The 20,125-nt window shown below is 40.7% G+C and overlaps 1 protein-coding gene across 11 annotated transcripts in view; it reads right to left on the reverse strand.

The window, feature by feature from the left end:
- PPFIA2 (PPFI scaffold protein A2) overlaps nucleotides 1-20,125 on the reverse strand; it is a 455,338-nt gene that overhangs the window by 310,801 nt on the left and 124,412 nt on the right. For 2 of the 11 annotated variants that reach the window (XM_089652294.1, XM_089652285.1), the window contains exon 1: nucleotides 14,720-15,122. The exons of 8 other annotated variants lie outside the window; for them this stretch is intronic. In XM_089652294.1, the coding sequence (XP_089508420.1) occupies nucleotides 14,720-14,881 (162 nt within the window). In that variant the 5' untranslated portion in view covers nucleotides 14,882-15,122. Of the gene's footprint in view, nucleotides 1-14,719; nucleotides 15,125-20,125 lie in introns of those variants that run through there. One more of the 11 variants, XM_089652263.1, reaches the window with a different exon arrangement.

The raw sequence follows: 20,125 nt of genomic DNA on the forward strand, positions 1-20,125 counted from the left end.
AAGCAATTAAAATACAGCAGTTCTCTTCTAGAAAATATTATGCAAAATGAGTAAATGCAATGTGACAGTCTGGTACAATTCAGAACATTTGGCTTTTTGTTAATTCTATTTATTTTGGGTGCAGACCTAATAGAGTCCAGAGGTCAATGCCTTTTGTCAGGTTTTTATTGCTATCCAATTGTATTCCTGTTCTTGTGACTTTTATTCCCCTCCTTTGTTGTCCTGCTGTCATAGTGATAACAAGTGAATGAAAATCTGGGGTAACAGACAGTAACAAGGACCTGACAAAAAGTTCTAACCATTATCCATTCTATCCAAAAAAAAGAAAGAAAAAAGTGTGAGAGGTGTTTGGCTTTAACACGTTTCTTCTTATTTTTCAAAGTATTTTTCGGCAGAAGAAATATTCCACACTGGTTTTTGGTCTTTAACAATTCTACAAGCCTGCCTGCAGGCACAGCTCACTAGAACAGATAAATTGACTGTTATGTAGCCTAGTGTAATTAGAGTGATTGTAAACCCTCTCCTTGTAAAATAATCCATTTAAAATAGAAATGAAAGGCAACGCATTTGTGCATAGATATGAAAAAAAAAATGATATACACACCTTTTACCCTTTTATATAAGTGATTATATTCCCTCTGTTCTCATCTGCATAAGAGATGCAGGAGAAGAAACAGCAGCACATTGGACTTCCCAGTGAAAGGCTGAACAAGATAGTTTTTCATACAATAAGAAATGTTGGGTTTACGTATTCTTCAAGCCCCGTGTGATATTACTTTGTGTACATGGCTGCTGGGAACTAGTTTTTATATAGCATTAAAATGATTTCACAGTTGTCTTCATTGGAAATAAAGCTGCAAAAGTTAGGAGATGCTGAATTTTACATTGGTCTTATTTCAGTCTTACTGGCTATGTAAATATCCAAATCCTGAGATGGCTAAAATGCACAGTGTTCTCTATACCTATTCCTCGAAGAAACATATCTTATTTGATATGCAGCATCTCCAAAAACTATTGAAGATGAATGAATAAACCTTAAGTGACCATCCAGACCAATGTGTTTTGATAATTTATTTAGAATGGCATCCCAACACACAACAGTAGCGGACAATTCATACACTCTGCAATATAAAAAATACAGTCATGTCTTGTGTACCTTATAGTGTGCTGCCAGCCTATTCAAAATGGGAGTTTCACCCCCTTCCTTAACACCACCAAAAATATGTGAAGGTGTGTATGTAAACAAGTATACTTACCTATGTCCATGTGACTTTTTCTTAATTTTCACTGGTTTTCAATTGACCTCTGCACTGCATGGGCCACTCCCTGCTATTTTGAAAACTTACATCATGATCTTGTCATACTGTGCATGTACAAGTAGAAGTGAATGGCATCTTGAGACCCTCATATCATGCATGTGCTGTATGGCATTACCTGAAACTATTGAAAAAAAAAATGTTTACCAGCAAATGAGTGTAATTTTGTACAGTGCATGCCAGAGGTGTAACTATAACCTTCAGGGCCCCGATGCAAGAAACCATAAAGGGTCCCCCTATCCCCCAGTGACCAGTGATGAAATGCCAGGGCCCACTCGCATGTGCGACCTTTGCGACCATGGTAGTCCCACCGCTGGTACATGCGCTTCATTTCGCACATGCGCAGTATGATAATACTGCAAGACTTCACGATCTCTCTGAAAGCAATGGTGACATTGCCCTAACAGGGGGCATCTGTGCAGCCAGTGCCTACATCACCAATGCTTTCAGGGAAACCAGACAGTGAAAACCAAAAAAGGTAGGTAAAAGCAACAAATTTTTCTTTTTAAGGTAACTGGTGTTATACGATTTTCCTATCATATGTAGGGATGCATGCTGATGTAAATTTTAGGGAAAAAGTTCCAAAAGGTCCAATTTAAGGGCAAACACAAAGCAGAAACTCTCTCTTTGCTATCTCCGTGGGTGAAATACACACTTTTGCTTTGTCAAATTTGAACGCCCCTAACAACTACTGTGTCTGCACTTTTGAGGCAGTTTAAAAAAAAAAGAAAAAACCCATGGGAAGCCCAGAGGTGTATACACAGCAAATCAGCCTCGCTGAGCCACAATTACTCTAATTATAGAAACAGTTCAGGGGAAAAAAAAGAAAACTACTGGCATACAAGTGTGCCCGCCAGTAAATGTCACACCACAGCACTAGAATAAATATTTGCAGATCATGGAAAACTGCTGCAAGTGACTGTTTTGTAAAGAAAAGGTACATTTTGAGTGAAATGTCCCTTGTAACAGAAAAATGTGTTGTGGAAAATTCTTGCTCTGTTGGGTTACCTGGTACCTACATTTAAAGAAATCATTTATAAAAATATCCACTCTGTCAATGTCACTTGTTTTGAAGCCTAAAGCTTAAGTTTCTTTTGTAGTCTCCGCCGCCACTGGACTCTACAGCAGTGGAGACGTGTTCTCTGGACGAATCATGCTTCTCTGTCTGGCAATCCAATAAACAAGTCTGGGTTTGGCGGTTGCCAGGAAAATGGTACTTGCCTGAATGAATGCATTGTGTCAAGTGTAAAGTTTGGTGGAGGGGGGGTTATGGTGTGGGGTTGTGTTTCGGGGTTGGGCTTGGCCCCTTAGTTCCAGGGAAGGAAACTCTTAAGGCATCAGCATACCAAGACATTTTGGACAATTTCATGCTCCCAACGTTGTGGGAACTGTTTGGGAATGGCCCCTTCCTGTTCCAACATGACTGCGCACCAGTGCAAAAAGCAAGGTCCATAAAGACATGGATGAGAGAGTTTGGGGTGGAAACATTCTGGAAAGCCTTCCAAAAGAGTTGAAGCTGTTTTAGCAGCAAAGGGTGGGCCAACTCAATATTGAACCCTTAGACTAAGACTGGGATGCCATTAAAGCTCATGTAAGTGTAAAGGCAGGCGTCCCAAAACGTTTGGCAATATAGTGTATATATATATATATATATATATATATATATACAAGTGGGAGGCACATATGCAAACTGTTGTAATTCCTACACCGTTCACCTGATTTGGATGTAAATACCCTCAAATTAAAGCTGACAGTCTGCAGTTAAAGCACATCTTGTTCATTTCATTTCAAATCCATTGTGGTGGTGTATAGAGCCAAAAATGTTAGAATTGTGTCGATGTCCCAATGTTTATGCACCTGACTGTATATATATATATATATTTTTTTTTTTATATATATATTGAATATAGCCAAAATTGTATCAATTCAAATATTTGTCAAAATATTTGGGAAGAATATTTTTAAAATATATTTCAAATATATTTTTCTTCCATGTGGGTATGGTTGCATAAGTGTGCTCACCCTTTATCTTAGTTTCATTTTTTTTACATCACAGAAACCTGACATTTTAACAGGGGTATGTAGACTTTTTATATCCACTGTATTTATATATACACACATTTATCACATCTTTCCAGGAGAGTGTCATCTTATTACTAATGGATAGCATGTAATTCCTGTGCCAAGATCTTCACGTGGCACCATAATGTAAATATTGGTGCTTGTGCAGAGTTCACAAATAATTTTCCTACTGTAGTCTCTCACATTGTAACTTGTGACTAAATTGAAAATGTACAGTTTGAGTAATCATAGAATTAGGATAGAAAGAGGAAATGCTTCCTCCTGGCTGTAGCAGATCAGTAAAATTCTTCTCTCAGATTCCTCAGTCTAGGCCAGCAATGGGCAAACTACAGCCCGCGGGCCGTATACGGCCCGGAGGACCTTTTAATTCGGTCCGCGGAGCGTGGCAAACATTGGCTGTCAGGATGTAGGTGGGGCAGCGTGACGAACTCCTCTCACAGTCCGCCCTGAAGACCGGAACGGCGCGGGAACACGGCGAGAGGAACGCGCGGAGCAAAGGTAAGTGAATTGACACAATATGGGGAATAAATTACTATAGGGGGGATGAATTACTATATGGGGGATTAATTACTATGCTTACTATGGGGGAATATTACTATACTTACTATGGACGGCATGGTAGTGGCTGGGCCGGCCAGCAGCTAGTCCGGCCCCTGGGTCCAATATATGAACCCATTGCGGCCCTCAAGTCAAAAAGTTTGCCCACCCCTGGTCTAGGCCAAGGTTTCTCAACCAGGGTTCTTTCAGAGGTTGCTAGGGATTTCTTGAGCATTGACAAATTTCTGACTTTCAATTCCCACTAACACCATCGATCTTTTAATCTATCTGTAAAGGAGTAATTCATCCCAATAATCAAAAATGTAAGGATCATTCTTCCCACTGACTACACACAAAGGTATATCAAAAATCAGTAAACCACAAAATTTCTTATAGTGAAATAAAATAAATCCCCTAGACGCACAAAAAGTCACACTTTCCCCCCAGAAAGCCCAAAGTAAAAAAAAACTCCTCAGTGTCTGTGAATCTTCAAATTATCATACATAAACTTGATCCATCTCGGTAGGATCGGCCGTGAGTGAATCCTTATGGGGAATGAGATATAAAGCTATAGAAAGTTATTTTTAGGGTAAGAGTATTTCATTCAGCCATATGCAGTGGGCATGGGTGATTTTTATATTTTTGATCGTAAGTGCACATTGCTAATTGATTTTGTTATAACTGAAGATAACGCACTATATGCAGCTATTTGCTCTTTTTTTGAGGTGCACATGGACACGTAAGAATTGGTTTTTGGAGATGGATCAAGTTTATGTATGATAATTTAAGGAGGTTTTTTTTATCACACTAATGTATCATGAGTTGTAGATATAGTAATTTTTAGCAGGGGTTCCCTGATACCAGAAAGTTATTTTAGGGGTTGAAAAAGTTTAGAAAGACTAGTCTAGGCAGACACACTTTCAGGAACTGTTTCATGATAAAGTGTTTTTACTATTTTTGAAAAAATATGTTTGCTGTATATTACAACATATCAGGAATGTATTTATGCAGGCATAAAAAGTTACTGATTGGTCCACTTTAAATGTGGTTACCAATCTTCAAAGTGAACTTGTAGGGGTAGAAATATGGTGGCTGCCATTGCAAATTACTTTTTAAAGCTAAATTCAGAGTACACAGCAGGTACAGAATGCAGAAGCCTCAGCAACTCAATAATAATAATTGAAATACAAGGAAACATGGCATGAAATTAGAAGCAAGGTTCAAGGGCATAGAAAGAAACTGTGTCGCTAAGTCAATGCACCCATCTACTCACATCTTGCATTCTCCCTTTCTACATCAGAAGTACACCACATCCACCCAGTTCTAACTCAGGTACTATGTTAGTGACAAGGGGATTGCTTTTATCCCTTCCGTCACTGCATATAGCTCTATCCAAAGATCTGCCCCAGATTTTTCTAAAATAATTCAAGGGCATGTAATTCAAGAACCCATAGCTATGCCACTTAGAACTGAGCTGCAGATAGGGGGTTCTTCTGTAATGGGTCCGGGTCTCATAGGATGAGCAGGGGGCTAAAATATTCTGTAACTAAGATGATTGTTTAAGGCAAGAGCACTTGTCCGCCATTGCATGTATTTACCACCAGGAATACATAATGATTGACTGTCCATTTGTCACCTATTTGTTACAGGATGGGGACAGTATGTTTCACTATCTAGGTGCAAGGCACCCTACATATATAACAAGACACAGAGGACCCAGCAGTTTTTATTATTTCATCAAAATTAAGGTGGTTAATAGCCCGCATGTCACGGTGAAGAAACCCCTTGGAGCAGGGCCCTGCCATCTCAATTACATTAAGGAAATCAATGGTGATTCTTCCATTACTGACTCTATATCCATACAATATGGACATGTCCACTGTGATTCTACATATGTTCACCACCTACTCTTGCCTTAAACAATCATCTTTGCAATATCTTATCTGGTTAATATAGAGGCATCCACATCCCAATATGTGTTTCAATTTTTCACCCACATTGCCTGCAAGGTTTATCGGTAATAATGTTATTGCCATTTGGTGCCTGTTATCAGCCATAATTGCCAAGTATGTTATACCTATATGGTACAATTTTTTGATACACCCCCTACCTGGTGGTGTAACCAATGTGTTGATGCTGCAAATGTATTAGACAGGTATTTGTCACTATATATGCAGCACATTACTACTAAGACCGGTCTTGATGTTGCTTTTATGTGATTTTAGGTCTGTCCTTGTACTGAGGTGATGGTGAATCAGGGTATTTACCTTAATTGTCCACTTTCTGTCCATAATGTAACCACTTTTTTGTGAATCTCTTTCCACATTTTTTTTTTTTGTATGCATGTTTTTGGTAACTGGGCAGCAACTATACGTTTGGCGATATAGTATATTTATGAGGCCCTACCCTTTTCTAATTTAACTATGATCACTACCCTGGGGAAGGAAGGTGATATCATGCTGCTCACTAGTCACTACTAAGTGTACAGGCCAACAGAGACCCTCTCGAAGAGAGAGGGGATTGCCGTCTCTAGGCATTCCTTCAGCTGACTTATGACTTCCCAAAAAAAACGTGAGCTGATTAGTGCTGCCCTGCTACCTGTATAGCAGACTGCCTGGTTGCAGGGCCACATAGATCAATGGATGTCTAAGGTGAGTACAGCAGGTAATAGTTGGACTATTTCGGTTGGAATAGTTGGGAATAGTTGGATAGCTCCACTGGCATCAGAGCTGCATGCTTCAGTCACCACTCATTAGTACTGCCTGTAGATAGCTGTAACTTTGTTTGTTGAGGCTGTGAACAGTTGGAATTGTGAAATGGCTATAACGTGTGTGTTGGCAGTGTTGACAAAGGAAGTGCTGCAGTTCAGGTTAAGCTGTGATTTGGACTGGATAACACCGGGGCAGTTTATAGAGATGCCACTAATTGTGTTTACCTCTTCAATGTTATAATAGATGGCTTCTCCAGATGCTCATATAACATTTAATAGGAGTTTGTAAACCGGGCTTGCCATAATACTCATAATAGGAAGATGAATGCGTCTGCAGGTTTTTTACACTTAAAGCACACAGTATCTAAACCCCAAAACAGAAATGTAACATTTTGGAGCCTACCAACCCTTAGATGTGGTGCATTAGTTTTCTTTTTTTTTAGGCTTGTGTTTCCACCTGATGATCTGGCCAATAAGTCTGTTATTTTTCAACTTCCCTTAAAGGGGAACTAAACCCATTGATTTAACAGTTTCAAAAATAGTACATCCCTGGCACGTGCCAAGAATGGAACTATCACATTTTACTTGTGTACTCAACCAAACTGTCAAACCATCAAATGGCTGGTGTCATAACTGATTACGTGTGCAGCGTGTGGCAGTTGAAGATCACAGGCTAAGATGGCAACATCCTTGGCTGAAAAAGATAGGAGGGTTTAGTTCCGCTTTAACAGACCAAGCAGTCCAGACAAAGAGTTAGAAGCAGTTACAGGGTTGACACAATGCATTTACCAGGGGCTGCTTACAATGGTCAGCTTTTATTAATCTATATAAAACCTTTATCCCAAAAGAGAAATAAAAACCATTGATGTAACTGCCTAAAAAGTATTAGCTGAAGTTTGGCATTCATTTGTTACTTAAAGTGGAGCTCCACCCAAAAGGGGAAGTTCTGCTTTAAGGACTGCTCCCCCCCTTCCCATTAAGGATTGGTACCTTTGGGGGACAGATACCCAAATTTGAAAGATACCTGCTCCCACTTCCGCTCCGATCGCTTAGGCGATTGGAAGCAGAAGGTGTCCTCCCTCCCTGTAGTCTTTTGGGACACGTGACAGGTCCCAGAAGACTACAGGACCATTCAGGAAGCGCAGCGCTACTCACGAATACACAGTGGGTACCCGGCTGTGAATTCTGATCATGTGTCTGCTGTGACTGACGTATGCATCGGGAGTTTTAAGGTACCTACTGATTACTGTGCTAGGAGCGAACAGGGAGCATGCTCTCAGCACAGTACTGTGTTTACATAGGGACACATATATGCAACCAGCCATTTTGCGTTAAAGCCCATCCACCAAGAGACTGCATATATGCATAGTTATGGTTAAAAATGTTGCTTGTTGGGAAGCAGGGATAGTAGTAATGTTTAAAGGAAAACATAAAAATAGGAAAATTCCTTTAAATAACATTCCTGAGGAATGCCCTGACCCTTCCCGGCATATTTGTAAGATGTATACAACCTACTACAGCAAAACTGACATTTACTTAGAAAACAAATTGCCACTCAATTTGCCAGTAAATGACAGGTCCCTGCTGTTGTGTTCGCTTTGCAAACAAGCAACCAGGGATTTCCTTCATCTATACCAAGTCCTTATCCTAGATGCATGGAGCAAAGATGAGCTGTAATTGCGTGTTTCATTGCCAAACCCAGTAGTTCCTTCCAGAGCAACAGACACAATTGGTGACAACGGAGTAGTGTGGAAAGGATCTACAACACTGTCACATAACCTAAGAAAGCAATCAAACAATGCAAAAATTAACCGCTTCTCGGCCACCCTATAACAGAAGTACTGCTACAGGACGGCATGGGTGCACAAAATCACGTATATATAAGTGATTTTGCATCTTATGGAAGGGGGTGCGTGCAAAGGCACGCACTCCCTTCCCACGCCGCCATTTGTGGCCGTGACTGTCAATTACCGGGTTACAGCCAGTGATTACTCGCCGGCACTCGGTAATTTGCGAGCATCTCCGACAGGGGGGGAGAACTGTTTGTAAACAAAACAGTTCTATCCCCTATCAGCTCCGGTACACTGCTTTGCATGGTTATGCACAGCACAGCCATGCAAAGCAGTGTGCTTACAGTGAAGCACATAGACACAGCCCCTAGTAAAGCAGCACACTGTTAACCCTTTCATCGCCCCACATGTTAACCCCTTCCCACCCAGTATCATTAGTACTGTGTCAGTGCTTTCTATTAGTACTGATCACTGTATTGGTGTCAGTGGCAATGTCAGTAACACCAAGTCAGTTCTCTCCAGTGTCAGAATGCCCGCCGCAGTTCCGCAGTCCCGCAATAAGTTGCTGATCTAGTTAAAAAAAAAAGAAAAAATATCCCAGTATATATACCGCCATTTGTAAACGCTATAACTTTCATGTAAACCAATTAATTTACACGTATTTTGATTTTTTTTTAGCAAAGACATGTAACACAATGCATTTTGGCCTAAATTTATGATGAAATTTGATTTTTAACATTTTTTACTGGGCATGTTTAATAACAAAAAGTCAAAAATATTGTTTTTTTTCTCAAAATTGTCGGTCTTTTTTTTTATAGCGCAAAAAATAAAAAATACAGAGGTGATCAAATACCACTGAAAGAAATTTATTTGTGAGACAAAAAGGATGGAAACTTCATTTGGGTGCAGCGTTGCATGACCGCACAATTGTCAGTTACAGTAATGCAAGAAATGGCCTGGTCAGAAAGGGAGGTAAATCCTCTGGAGGGCAAGTGGTTAAAATATAAAAAAAAAAAAAAAAAAAAAGGTTGTCAATTTAATTTGGGTGCAGTGTTGCATAACTGCGCAATTCTCAGTTAAAGTATTGTAGCGCTATAACGCAAAAAATGACCTGGTCAGGAAGGGGGGAAAATCTTCTGGAGGGCACGTGGTTAAAGGTAGATTATTTAACTGAAACATTAATAAGGCATTAATAGGGCAGGTCCAGAGCTATGAAAGAAGTGAATAAAATGCAGGGCATACATGACAGGGTGGAAGGAGAACCAGACAGCGTGGGGTTAACTCATTTAAAATAGTGAGGAAAGTAATAGTACTTGCCAGATTTGCTGAATTGGGGAGATGGGGAGGAGTATAAAAGGATGGAGGAGTGTGAAAGAACCAGCAGGAAATAATAAATCATTGGTTGAACGTCTCTCTCTCCCACCCTAATTGTTTTGGTTTGTGCTGGTTGGATTAAGGCAGCAGCGAACATTTTGGTGGTTTGGGGTCCTTTAAGGTGGTTTAAATCTGGTGTTGTGGGAAATGGTGGGGACTCATTTTCAGCATGGTGTCCTCTAGTTGGTCCAGTCAACTAACAGTGACCAGGTAGTTGTAGACTAGGTGTCTGAGCTCAGCTGGGATAGCCCCCAAGTTGGTGTTTTGCGACTGAAGGCATAACTAGTGAGACGGACACAAAGGTTTAGTTACATGGTACCTTCAAGGCAACCTCATTCTGTCTGAAAAGCGTTTTGACAGAATGAGGGGGTGGTGAAATTGGGGAAGGCAAGCCAGAGGTTTTAGGGTACTTGGTGACCTATGATCTACCCTGGTCAAGTAGTTTTAAAGCAGAACTCCAGGCATAGGCTTTTTTTAGATTCCGGTATGTAAACAATAGTTACCTTTTCTGAGGTGTAATCCATGGTTCAGCCATCACTGATCCCTTCAGTACTACTCTTTGTATATAAGCCGGATAGTAGAACTCTCACTGTACTTTTGACAACTGGGATGTGAGATCTGGGGCTCTGATACACAGAAGGGATAGTGTTGTTTGTACACTGTATCTTCCTTTGGCCATTCACAGAAGGTTGTATATTACACTGCATTCTGTCAAAGGCCAAAGAGATGGGGGAGAGCACAACTTCTGTGTATCTTCTGTGTATTAGAGCCACAGCTGCCGATAGTAAAGCAAATGCTGAACTATCCAGCATAAATAAAATAGTGATATAGAAGGCCAGAGCAGTGACAAGACCATGGAATACACCTCATGAAAGGTCACTATTGTATACAAATTCACAATTTAAAAAATCCTGTGCTTCGGGTTCTGCGCTAATATTTTTTGCTGCAATAGATATAATTTTAGCCCTTAGTTCCACTTGCAAATCGAAAGTCAGACAAACAACATGTTTAATAGTTTCCAAAGGCTGCCTGCATTTCTCTCAGCATAGGTTTTTGTGGACACCAGCTATGTACTTTATATACAACTGTTCCCTGATACATTACTGCATGAACAGGACAGCTGAAGGCCGATGTAAGCATGAGAATAAGAAACTCCAAAACTAGTTTACCACTGACTTCCATTATACTTGTTTTTCAGGATAAAATTCACAAATGAAACCAGATGCCAATTTTTTGTATAGTCCAGGGGCGGACTGACCATTTGAGCACTCGGGTACTGCCCGAGGACCCGGGGTCAGTAGGGGGCCCCATGAAATGCCCCTGGTACCTTTTTTATAGGCTTTTTTGGGTGTGGGCAAGGACACAGGGGCCCCATGATACCCTATTGCCCAGGGGCCCCATGAGTTGTCAGTCTGCCCCTGGTATAGTCACTTTAAAGTTGAACTATTCTCTGCTTCTCAGCCTTTGGGTATGTTGGCTATCAAAAGCTAATCTGACACCCTGAAGGATAACATTTTCTCCTAGACTCCGCTTTCTTCTCCTGGGCTGGTATTTCTCACATATGATGTACAGCAGTCAAGGAACTGAGGACTCACGCATAAATCAATATAAAGAAAAAGTGAAAGTGCCTGTGAGCCACTAGGAATGTGATATGTATATAGTGTAATTACTAAAAAGTGAGTTCGTTGGCTCCTCATTACATACTCATATATGTGTATTGAAAAATAAATAAATAGATATATGGTGCCGCACCCTCTGTAGGAACAAGTGTCTAAATTATAATAGCAGTATAAATCAGACAATTAGGAACATATGTTAAATTGCAATAAATATAAATTACACGGATGAAACAACAATTATTCAGCTATTAGAGATAAGTCCAACCAGGTTTGAATGTCTTTTCACAAAATTGCCATACTTGAAATAAAAGTACTCACACTTTTGGAATTAACCTGTGAATGCCAATGTTAATTGCAAGAGTAAAGGGATATCCTGATGTACCGCTCTGTGAGGAACTGAGTGGGTTAATTGCCTCTTCACTCTGAGATGTATCACTTATGAGTGAATCTGAAGGCTGGTCACACCAACACTTTACTAGGCATTTATACAAGTACAATTATATTTTATACAATGTGAGTGCATACAGGCACAAATAAAGCTTTATATATTTTATTGAGGATAAGGCACTATCTCCTTTTCTTTTATCTTTGGCATGTGTGTGGAGATGAAGTGTAAGGCATAGGGAGGTGTGGATCCATGCCCCAAGCTCATTCACAGCAATACATCCAGGAAAGGAAAGCCCAAAAGAAGGAAGAATCCACACTTCAGATTCACTCATAAGTGATACATCTCAGAGTGAAGAGGCAATTAACCCACTCAGTTCCTCACAAAGCGGTACATCAGGATATCCCTTTACTCTTGCAATTAACATTGGCATTCACAGGTTAATTCCAAAAGTGTGAGTACTTTTATTTCAAGTATGGCAATTTTGTGAAAAGACATTAAAACTTGGTTGGACTTATCTCTAATAGCTGAATAATTGTTGTTTCATCCGTGTATTTTATATTTATTGCAATTTAACATATGTTCCTAATTGTCTGATTTATACTGCTATTATAATTTAGACACTTGTTCCTACAGAGGGCGCGGCACCATATATCTATTTATTTATTTTTCATCGCTCATAAATCACTCGTGACCCACCTCATCATAGTGTGCAGGCCTGCGGAGAACCTTGAACACAGCATTAGAGATGGCCCTGTTGTCAGTCAGACACAAGTATAATTTCTTGTAATTTTTCAAGCCCACAAATAATTTCACACTTACACACATGGTTGCCTACATAAGGTTCATAACCTGCCCTATTATTTAGCTTTGGCTTATCAAAGCGTGACTCTTAAGCTTAACAATAGGCAAACAGAATGACCTGAGGCTTAACAGTTGCTACATAATCACACACTGTCAACCACTTCTGAACAGTGGAGAACTGTGTCAAATAGGAGCCCGTAGTTAAGAGGAATGTCAACAACTGAAATGATCTGAAATACTATAATGCATATATAAACTGAAAGTAAGATCAGGTAGCAGACAGAGCATCTAAAGCAGACCTGGGTAAATTGTGGCCCCAAGGACACATTCGGCCCTCGATGCCTTTACTTCCTCAGTGAGGAAGCTGAGAGGCTCAAAGACGCATGCTGACAGGTGTCCATGTGGAGAACTGGAACTGGAAGGAGAGAACCTGAGGAGTTGATTGGTACAGCGGGGAGCCTTGGTTATGGTGGGAGAATGTCTCCTTGGAGATGTCCTCATGCTCTCCCGCAACTCTGCTATCTTTCCAAGTTCTTCCTACGTCAGCGCCCATACATTGCAAACCCTAGAAACCGTGCACCTGTTCTTCACTCCAGGTCAGTATCTGCAGAAATCCCTTCTCTACCAATCTCAGGCTCTCTCCATCCAGTCACAGTGTTTTTCAGAGGGCATTTCACATCCAGTGGGGCTGTGTTATATTGCCTCCTCACCACCTGATTTAACCTTAAAATGTCGCACTACCTTGCTGCGGTCACGTGCATTGCATGTAGTTGTGGCGCCGCCCCCCTGAACTCAATGGGTGAATTTTCAAAATCTGCAACCCAAGTTAAAAATGCTTGGGCCGTGGCATGTGAACATTCATGTGAATGTTCATGCTCCTTCATCAAACCAAGAGTTTGGTCAAAGCTGTGCACCTGCCTGTCACATCGCAGATTAAGATGCACTTGTGGTCCGTTGCCATTGGGTATGGCCAAGCCAGTACAGGCATTGTAAATGGTATGGCTTCTCTGTGCCTGTGTACATTATTTATGTCAATTGAAGGAAAAGGGGAGGACAATCTGCACACTAGGACTCCATTCTGCTTTAATCCATCCCTGTCCCTGCTCATATTATGTAATAACATCTTTCATTCACGGTACTCTCCAACACTGTAAACTCATTTCTTCAGGGTTACAACCGGTCACTGTTCTGCATTTTAGTTAAAGTATTTTCTAAGCTTCTGAATAGCTAAACTGCTTAAAACAAACATCCTATAGTTAGGCATGTAAATTGTATGGTTATAGTAAGTTGTTACCATGCTGTACATAAATACGACACCACTTTATAAGCAATACAATAAGAAAGCAGACGCCGCCACGTCATATCCTACAAGAACAGTATTTATAGTCTATTTTGCTTATCCTCGGTCATAAAGGATTTCTACCAGTGAATAATTCTGCAGCTGAGTAAAAATAGTTTTTTTTTCTGTTACAATTTTAGAACTGCTTATTCAGAACCCAAGTACTGCCAAGGTCTGAGTAGGATTGTGTATTTAAAACGAGAGCCATTATGGGATTTTTGCCGCTCAGTATGTAGATGTAGTGACAATGCAGGTTGCACTAATCCCACTGTTAGGGGTCTCCTGTTAAACCTGTTGAAGCCATAGATAGCTTACAAGGGTGGTACTGCCCCCTGCTGTGCAAGAACAACAAATCAGAGCTTCATGAATGCGTTAACATTGATCATAAACACAGCACAGATTTATTTTTTCTTTAGCATTGATTTTTTTTTCTCTCAATATAACAAACCCCACATGCTTCATTTAAATAATGATAATGTAAACTAAGAGTCATGTTATCATGTCTGATAAAGACACCTTTTAACGCTATTAATTATGATTTATACAAATGCTTTCACTTTAAGACCACTTTTTGATCTTTAATGATAATCCTGTACAACATATAAATGACACCTAAAATAGTCTGATGATCCGTCATCTACATGGTATTTACACATAGGCAATACACAAACAATATAATTAGAAACACATTGGAATTACAAATAGGAATAAAAAACAGAAGAACAGCAACATTTCCAAAGCCTGCAACATCAAACATACCTACCTGAAAAGTGTAATACCTGGTCCCATTTGGAGGATGTACTTTAGGAGATCCAGAAACTGTGCTCATATCCGAGAAAATCATTTCTGATGTCACACGCAATACAATCCACAAAATGATACAGATGCAAGCGAGGGATTTAAGGTTCTTTATAAATCCTTTCATGCATTATGGGAGGCTACTGTACAATATAAAATCTGCCCCATCCCTTCCATGCAGAAGTATTTATAAGGTTCCATTCTCAGCATTTCTGAGCTGACACGCAAGGTCTTCTCTCAGCCCCCACTCTCATTTGAACCTCACAGGGCATGTAAAAGCAGTTACATAAAAACACATAGGGAATCAGATGGAGAAAAAGAAGAGCCCTACAGTACATGAAGCTTGCACAGAATCTGGCAACGCTTTGGTCCTGCCCATCTGTTCTCAGTGATAATCACCTCCCCTCAACCACAATCTAGCAAAGTGATTATGCTAAGCATCCTAGCTAACCAATAACACACAGCTTCTTCTACAACGTGTGCGCTCAGTGTAATGCAGGGACCTATTGTGTCATGCAACCTGAATGAAGTGACACTCTATATTGATTCCAGTGCAGAGCTGTCGCTGCTACTGCCACACTAAGCCCACAGAAGTTGTACTTATCACTCTGCCAGCATTGTAGCAGCCAACAGCCTTTATTTCAAGTCATATTACTCAATTAAAATTTTAATAGGCATACCCTCCCCCCCCAGTACACAGTTTAATGGGCATATTGTATTAATCACTAGTTTGAAAAAAATTTTTTAAAAAAGTTACAACCAAGTGTAACGTCTGATGTACAGATCTGCATGAGCATTTGCAGATGACATCTGGCAAGTTAAAGGTGTTGGCAAATGTATTCAGGTTCTCATTTCCAGAATTTGGACAGGGTCCACAGTGTTGCAGGCTATCCGGTAAATGGAAAATAAGAAAACAAACGTGTTCTATTTTTCAGGGAATGGTGGTAATCAGTTCTTTGGCACATAAAGACAAGGATCTACAGGCATAAAAGAAAAATAAAAGTCACCCTTTTGTTGTCAGGGCCGTTTTTGCATTTTTTGCACACATTAAACAACATTATTTTAGGCCTTAAGATTACACAAAACCCCCAAACATTATATATTTTGTGAAAGCAGACATCCTAGAGAATAAAATAGTGGTAGTTCCATTTTTTTATGCCACATCACAAATGGGCTAGGTAATGTAAAATGTCAGTATAAAACAGACTATAAAACACAGTATACACACTATAAAACACACTATAAAACAGTATAAAACACACACTAAAGTGAATTTTACGGCAAACAACTGTAATAAATTACACAAATTCCTGGTTAAATATAAAAGATGAGGTTGCACCAAGTAAATAGATATACAACATGTCAAACCTTAAAATTTGTGTGCGCTTGTGAAATGGCAACAAACTTCAGTACCCTATATTTTCTATAGGCAATGTTTTAAAAGCCCCCTATAGGTCATCAGTTTAGTGTTACAGAGGAGGTCTTATGCTAGAATTATTGCTCTCACTTCGGTGTGGACAGCGATATGTAACATATGTATTGCAAATGACGTTTCCATGCCTAGATGCCGCCCGATGCACGCATTTACATTCATACATGCATATATGTGGGCGTGGGGAAGGGCCTCAAAATTTTTTGTGGGAGAGATTTTATGTGCTATGGTGTAACTTTATTTTTTTGCTTAACTTTTTTTTTCATCACATAGGAGACAAAAAGTCCCCTATGTGATGATTTTTTGGTGACAGGTTCTCTTTAATGATACATGCAGGGTCTAAAAGACTCTGCATGTCTCCTCTGGGATCCACTCAAGATATTGCAATGCAGATCACATTGCAGAGGAGCAGGGCTTGATTGCTTTGGGTTGTTCAGTATCTCACAGGCTCCTGTTCTGCTACTCTTCCATGTCCGTGGAGGGAAAGCAGGACAAGCAGCCTGAATATTTATGAATCTTCAGACAATCCCTGGGGAGGAGTGTCAAGCAGGTGGGAGGGAAAACCCATAAATATTCTGCGGCCTGGCAGCCAAGGTGCAGAGTTCCAGGGTCCAGCCTTCTGGAGGAGACCCCTGTGCTGGAGGCTGTTCCCCTGGGCAGAGAAGCCTGAGACACAGTTGCCAACATTTCAAAAAAAATGTTACGGACACTTTTTTCTCTATCTCCAGAAAGCTATTGTAGGTGGAGTAGTATGTTAATTAGGGGTGGGGCATTCATTTATTCAAAATTGGAGACTGCCACTGTTGATCTCCTGATGAATAAGCAAGTAAATTTGGTGTCTTTGATTTTAAAGGCGAAGTTCAGCATTTTTCCCCTAAATTCCAGCTTCCCAATGCACCAATATACAGTTAATGTACCTCTGTTGCAGAAAAAAAAAGGCTGTCCCTATATTCTAGGGCAGGCCTCTGCTTTCTTCTATAGAAAACTCCTCTATTACTTCCTGGTATAAGCCCTTTGAGACATGAAAACCATTAGAAGGAAGTTATTTAGCAGCTGACCCCATTAAAACATGCCCTGCATCTGCCCTCCCCCTCCAATAGATTGCTCCCACCTACTGTACCTCTGTAGTTACATGCATCTCTAACGCAATCATTGTGAGTGAGCACCATTCTTCCTGAATATATAGCCACTGCTGATGGATAGTTTTGTGTCTTACCTTACCTTCATCTTGCATAGATCATTCATTTGGCAGAGTGTGCAGGAGCTGAACGATCACATAACAGCCTACGTGGAGCAGAACTATAGTACTGAAAGTAGATGAAGTGTGTCCCCGGAAGTCTGTAAAGCGCACCATACACTATACAATCTATGTAGTGTAGTGATAAAGCCACGTGGGTTGTTGGCATAACATGTTGAGCCCAGTGACGTCACTTCCAGTACTGAGCCGAAAAACGGAAGTCTATGTTTTATACAACGCTAATGATGATTATTGCATGATTGAATGCTTCCTTTTTCTTTTCATATGGTGATGCTGATATGTGGTGATGGAGAGTTGGGTGCCGTGAATTTAAGTGAACTAGCTACCAGTGTCTAAGGATATCCAAAAGGGGACCTACTGCCACCTGGAGTCCAGTTTGGGAAACACATGCTTTTGAGACCTGTATATTTATTTATATTGGTCCAGTTGTTCAGGGGACCAGCTTCTTCGGGTGGTGGTGGTGCACTTTTCAAAGTTTGGTGGGGCATGTGATTATGTGTGGAGCACTGACACAATCAAGATGGAAGTTTGAATTATAGATATCATTCAATTTATTAATTTATAGATATACATGGGACTTATTGTATGAATAATTTGTGTTTATGTATCTTATATTGTGATTGAATTTTGTTTTGTCACAGAGTAGCACAACACTAATTACCTATTATTGAATGCCGGTGTTCCAGTGAACACTATCAGTTATTGGAGATCGCCAGTTTTGGTCTAACACCTGTATGCCTATGCAGTTACCTCTGTTAGTTAGTTTAGGGCCTGGTCTATGTTGTATCTGTTATTTGTTCTGCAAAGAAGGGTTACAGTAAACAATGTCAAACTGTTCTGAGCCTGGTTTGAAGTCATTCAAAGGGGTGCATGATGGTTCATGGCGTATCAAAAGAACAGGGTCAGTAAAGCACTTGTGGGGTATGACGCAAAACCACTACTCAAGGGTTAACTCAGTAAGTCAAGTGGAGAAGGAATGCAGTTGCATTGAGTAACCAGTCTGCAAATTACAGGCAGCTGATCATAAAGCATGGTACCTAGAGTAGGTGACAGCGAGGGGATCAGTGTTCTGGTTCCCTCTCTAGTGGTCAGTTCCCTGAGGCATCTAAGACCGAACCTGCGGTATTGAGACTTTATGTACCTAGCTGCACGGTACGGGAGAGTGAAGGAGTTAAGTGAAAGCATGCATGAGATGCTCGGCTTGACCAATTCTGCCACTTGGAGTGAGGTGGCAGAGGTACGTTGGACAGGTGAAGAGGGCATGGGCACAGCCCTCCTAAATGCAGCACCAAAGATGATGGTGTGTAGTAACTTGGGACAGTACGCTTCACAGAGGAACTTTGTACATCTACAGTAACAGTGCTGCACACAGTGTATGTCTTATCACTAAGCCAGGGTACTGCCATAATATTTGACTTTTCGCACGAATGCAGTCCCCGTCTGGTCCTAGGCATTGGTGAGTGCATGCATGGTGAAAGGTACCCCCATGGGCAGGGTGAAGTGTCCTCGTCCACAGTCTGATCCCCAGTTTTGACACCATTGCCAAAAATATCCTGGACCCAAAACGGATTAAACAATTTGTACATTGTTGAACCTCTAACAATTAATTTGTTTGTTTCCAGTGGAAATAAGCCAGTAAAATATGTTATGCTCTTTGAACAGATGTCTAACTGCTAAGAACAGGATGTCTGGTATGAAATGGAAAACACAACACCTTTCACCCAGCTTCATGCACTATATGATTTGATATAATGTGGCACAATCAGGTCTCCATCCCACCCATACTTTACAGATCACCCCAGAGCAAACATTCGCATTGAGTGCAATTTGCACCTACAGTATTACAGTTCATAGAAATACTTTGGAGATGAATATTCATCTGTCAATAACTAAATATGCCTGCATAATACATAACCTTAGTGCAGACCAGGCTTGGCACTCTGCCTTTGATCCAGAGGTTATCAATATTAAATTGGGAAAAGAAAGATGTACGATGACAGGCCCTCTCAAATTAGTAAAGAATATAATCAGCTAATCCATATTAAAGTCCCTTCTCTTCTGGGAGAGAAATAATAAAACCTCACAGCAAAATATTCTTTATATTTAAAAGAGAAATTATTTTATTGCACAGTCTTAAAGCAGACCTTGCACCTAGAAGATGAGGTATGCTTTTTAATTCTAAACTCCATGGAAAGTAAAAATCCAGTGGGGCTGTCCCAGCACTGCAAGTGTTAAATGCTTGGTTAGGTCTAGGGGGCTGCAAAAAGCAGTCTTACTTCATCTGATCCTACTCTCCAGCAGGCTTCCTCCAGACTGTAACATTGGTCCCAGTTCTCCGCTATGCTCCAGCACTTGCAGGTCTTCTAATGTCAAGTCCAATGCTGATCCCAGGGACTAACAACTCATGGGGCCCCTGTGTCCTTGCCCAAACTCAAAAAAGCCTATGAAAAAGGTACCAGGGGCATCTCATGGGGCCCCCTACTGACCCCGGGCCCTGGGGCAGTGCCCGAGTTTCCAAATGGTCAGTCCGCCCCTGGCTGACCCCATAGTCTTGCAATGGACATGAGTAAGACAGGAAGCAATCCCCCGATGAAGCCGCGTGACCTGCGGCGTAACGCGTAGGGAGGGGCAGTGACGTCACCTGACAATCAAGGACAGCAAGTACACAGTGCGAGAGGTGC

This window comes from Staurois parvus, unplaced genomic scaffold (assembly GCF_062004578.1).
Source record: "Staurois parvus isolate SC_StPar_1 unplaced genomic scaffold, SC_StPar_1.0 ptg000025l, whole genome shotgun sequence".
NCBI lineage: Eukaryota > Metazoa > Chordata > Amphibia > Anura > Ranidae > Staurois > Staurois parvus.